Source organism: Branchiostoma floridae, chromosome 11, assembly GCF_000003815.2.
Source record: "Branchiostoma floridae strain S238N-H82 chromosome 11, Bfl_VNyyK, whole genome shotgun sequence".
In the NCBI taxonomy this organism is placed as follows: Eukaryota; Metazoa; Chordata; class Leptocardii; order Amphioxiformes; family Branchiostomatidae; genus Branchiostoma; species Branchiostoma floridae.
Genome location: NC_049989.1, coordinates 21,684,325 through 21,688,765, shown reverse-complemented (window position 1 = coordinate 21,688,765; position 4,441 = coordinate 21,684,325). Strand labels below are relative to the sequence as shown.

At 39.9% G+C, this 4,441-nt stretch overlaps 1 protein-coding gene across 1 annotated transcript in view; it reads right to left on the bottom strand.

Moving 5' to 3' along the window:
- Nucleotides 1-1,619: 1,619 nt before the first annotated feature.
- Nucleotides 1,620-4,441, bottom strand: part of LOC118425949 (mitogen-activated protein kinase 1-like) — a gene marked incomplete in the record, with an annotated part of 17,619 nt that continues 14,797 nt past the window's right edge. The window contains 2 exon segments of the mRNA XM_035835120.1: nucleotides 1,620-2,888; nucleotides 3,665-3,783. Coding sequence (XP_035691013.1) covers nucleotides 3,670-3,783 — 114 coding nt within the window.

The following is a 4,441-nucleotide window of genomic DNA, read 5'->3' as shown; positions in this document are numbered from 1 at the left end:
TTCACTTTCAGCTAAGATACAGCACCTCCAACATTCATCTTTTCTCACTAAAGAAATACTTGCCTTTCACTACGTTCATTAGATTGTCAAATTCCCAGTGTCTTTCCAAACCCTTTTTTTACCAGTCTATTAAAGGCCACACCAAATCAATTCGTGGTTCTTGGAACATTCTGCATGAAAACAGAGTATGAGGGAAAGTCTGTACCTTGGTACACACAGTTTTTTGAAATGAATATAGTCAGATTCAAGCATTCCTCCAAACACTTTGTTTTCATAATGATCTCTTTCTTTTTTTCACATTAGAAAGTCTAACAACCAGTGACATAACTTGGTGTGGCCTCAATGTTAAAATGTACCATCATTGCTTTCTTCTGTAAAATATAACAGAGGAATGAACATTGCTTTGCTAAATCTTCTAATTGACGAGTCAAAATTTCCATTGAAAGTCAAGTCTGCTGGGGGTTTTCACTTTTTTTTCTCCATCAGTTTGGAAATGGGATGTTTTTATTAAAAAACAGGCAGCCAAGTAAGTGCTTAATGTGGTCTTGTTTAATTGAACGTGCAAAGAATTCAGGCTCCCTTTGAGCGGTGCAAAGAAAATTTCAGATAACAGCGGATCTATCTACACAGTACGAGGGTCACTTGAAGTTTTTTTATTCAGGAATCAAAAAAATAATTCCCAAATTTTCATGGCACCAAGATGGAAGCCCTACTGGTAGAACTGATGTGAAGTTTTGGACATCATTAAACTGGTCATGCTGCTTTATGCATCATGGTATCGTCTCTGAAAATCTAAAATACTGGTCAGTGGTCATACAAAGTTGCCAAGTCCCAAAAATAAAAACTGTAAATTCAAGGTTTTTGTAATGCAGAACTTTTCAGTGCTGAGCTTAGGTGAGAAAACCCTGCAGACTAAAACTTCCTCTGACTACCTTTGGTGTATTAAACAGCATTGTTGCACCCCTTCCAACAAGTGACGTGTAGGCTGCGGTGCAATGCACAAACCAAGTACAGAAATATGTTATTAACAAAGTACAGAAACATTTCATTAACCAAGTACAGAAATATGTCATTAACCAATTACAGAAACATTTCATGAACCAAATACAGAAACATTTCATTATCCAAGTACAGAAACATTTCATTAACCAAGTACAGAAACATTTCATGAACCATTTCATGAACCAAGTACAGAAACATTTCATGAACCAAGTACAGAAACATTTCATTAACCAAATACAGAAACATTTCATGAACCAAGTACAGAAATACAGAAACATTTCATTAATCAAGTACAGAAACATTTAACATTCTTCACAAAAACCACCTTCCTGGCAAGTGTCAACAAAAGCATTTTTCAGCTAAGAATGCCCGTGGTTTTCGGGTTGACAGAGGTGCCCTAAAGCCCCCTTTACAAATCTTCATTGTACATTTCAAGAAGGTTATGACAAACTAAACACTCACAAGGATCTACAAGAAAACAGCCATATTGGTACCACACATTCACAACTGTTCGAAGAATGCACCCAATTTGCTGTCGTATGATGCAAGTGACCGGCCCTAACCAAATGTCTATAATCTATAACCTGTTTGGTCGATGTGTCAATGCTGGTCCTGTCAATGTGGAAACACTTTGTCTCTGGGCATATGGACATCTACATGTACATGATATTAAAAACTTGTTGCTGAAAGCAAAGTTACGTTTTACCTGACGACCAAAACGGCACATTTCCATCAAAATTCAGGCATCTCCAATCCTGTCCTGGGCTCAGGAGTTTTGGGCTTTTTTAGATGATTACATTTTCCCTGTCCTCTTAACCAGAGTTCTGTGACAGACTTACAAATATTGACCATGAAGTACGAAGCTCTGCGACCCGCCACTCTCCCTACCCTGTAGTTCTGTCCACTCCCAAACCGTATGTACACCCCGTCCGCACCATTACACTTATTCCTTCACATTCAGTTTAAAAACAAAAACAAAAAAATTACTGTAAGCTAAATTTCTTTTCCTCTTCATACATTGTCTGCCTTGGAAATGTTCGCAAGCTTAGAAATCAACAAAAAGTAGCGCTCGTCTTGTCCAAAAAGACCGAAACCCACTCCCCTTACATAAACTAAGCAGTGGGCATGGTCAAGGTTTAAGAGAGCCATTCCTGTATATAAAGTAAGTGCTAAAACAATAATTCAATAGTTCCCCTCTTCAAGGTTTACAACATTATACAATTTATATATCTCTATCTGCTAGATATACCTACGGATAGCTCTGGAACACCACCTTACAGTTCCCTGTTAGCTGTACAATATCAAATCATTCTCCGCACAACTTCCACAAGATATGGAATCATCTTTTCTTCAACAGACTCAAGGAAACGGCAGGGCTCGAAATACTTTTCTTGGGCAATGCTTAAAATCATCTCTGCCAAATGTTTTCTGTTCCTTTTAGTAAATCAAAAATAATTTAAGTTTTTGGTGGTGTTTTTTTTTTCAAAGACGTTTTTGGTCGTCCTTTTCTAATCTTGTAATCTCCTATATAATAGGAAGACTCTTTAAAAAATGCAAGGTACTTTTGGGCTGGTTTTATAACGAGCCAGTGCAGGTAAATGTAGACATCAGAAATACCTGCACACTCCACTTTATACCCAGCACTAACCTGTATATATAGACAGTATTTCGAGCCCTGCAGTAGTAGAATGGTGAAAACAGCTTAGTCTGGCTGTACAGAAATCCACTGTTCCTGTTTTTTTTATGTCCAAGTTGGAGGCACAGCCACAATATCAAGTCACAGGTGTGTGAAAATGCTCCATGTACATTCGCATGTCAGCGGGAGGGGGGCGTGGGGAGGGGGGGCGAGGGGGGGAATGCTGCTGGCGACAGTCTTCTGCTGAATCCTGTGGGACAAGGAGAGGAACATCAATGTAGGTTAGACATCAAGGTAATAAGATATGCCAAAAAGCAATTACTCAAGTAACTGAGTTCCAAAATCATTGATATCCAGTTGGTTGAGTAACTGTTTTTAGTGTAAGCAGAGACACTATTCATTTTCTATATCCGATCTGCAACAGACGTTTAAATACTTATCTTATTTCCTTCATCGTTTTTCAAAGTTCCACAAGAGAACTTGGTTATCAAACTTTAAAACATTAATGGTCAAGGTATTCCCATAGCCTTTCTGAGCCATAGGGACAGCAGGCAGCATTCCCTGGCTAACATACTGTAAATGCAGAAATGTTCGCGGTAGATTAATGTTCGCGGTTTTCGCGGTGACCACTTCACCGCAAATTTAAAACCACTGCGAACATTTTTCTATTATGGTATTAGATTGTAGTATATGGTGTTACCGCGAACTCAAAACCACAGCGAAAAGTCCCTTTTTCCGCTTCCGCGAAATTAAATCCCCGCAAACTTACATGCATTTACAGTGTCTTTAAGAACCATTGAATCAAAGCCTGATTTTTTTCCATTCGGCAAAATTGCAGATTATTACATTTTTCTTCTGCAACCTTGAAAATCCTTCTGCAAATGGTAGAAACTGTAGTCCAGTATTTCGAACACTGCAATAACCAATAATTTCTTCACTCCTTTGTTGCCTACAGAAACAGGACCTAAGGAGTTACTTGTACAATCTGCCGAGAAATAAGAACAGGACTAAGGAACGCTCCCTCACCTGTCTCACTTGTGTTGGTGGCTGAAAAACTTCGTCTCCTCCCAGATCATTTCTTTCAACTTCTCCTTAGGCAGATCATCCAGCTCTGTGTCGAACTTGAAGGGCTCAGAGGCCACCGGCTGTGGGGAGAAAATAGACACTGATCAGGGCGGGACATACAGTACAGTTACATCACACTAGGCACTGTTCACTGGTCCATACAGAGGTGAGGAGAAACTATACACTGATCAAGGCAGGACATAATGTGCAGTTACATCACCCTGGGCACTGTTCATTGGTCAATAGAGTCAGGTGAGGAGAAACTTAACACAGACCAGGGAAGGACATACAGTACATTCACATCATTCTGGGCACTGCTGGTTTGTCAATACACTGGTGAGGAGAAACAAGACAATGATCAGGGTGCACACAAAGCACAGTTGCATCGCTTCTGTTCCAATGAGCAAATTTTCGTCCAGGGACGGGTCCTAGAGACAGGGCTGGTCTAAACAAAGGAAAGTAGGTTCAGGGCTCAAAATACTTCTTTCTGCATACCTGCACCTGACAAACTTTATCTGCACAAACTTTATTTCTTGATTACAACACGCAAACAGTATGCTAGTGATTCACACATTAACAAAGAAGACACCGTTGTTCTTCAAGAAAGAAAGTCGGGGTAAACTCAAAAGGCCGGCTACAAGCTCTATCGGCGAAATCTCAAAGGGCAGCTAATCAGACAGACTGACAGAAGCAGGTCGGTGCCGGGAAAAACACCCAAAGGCGACTGCGGAGAATGGT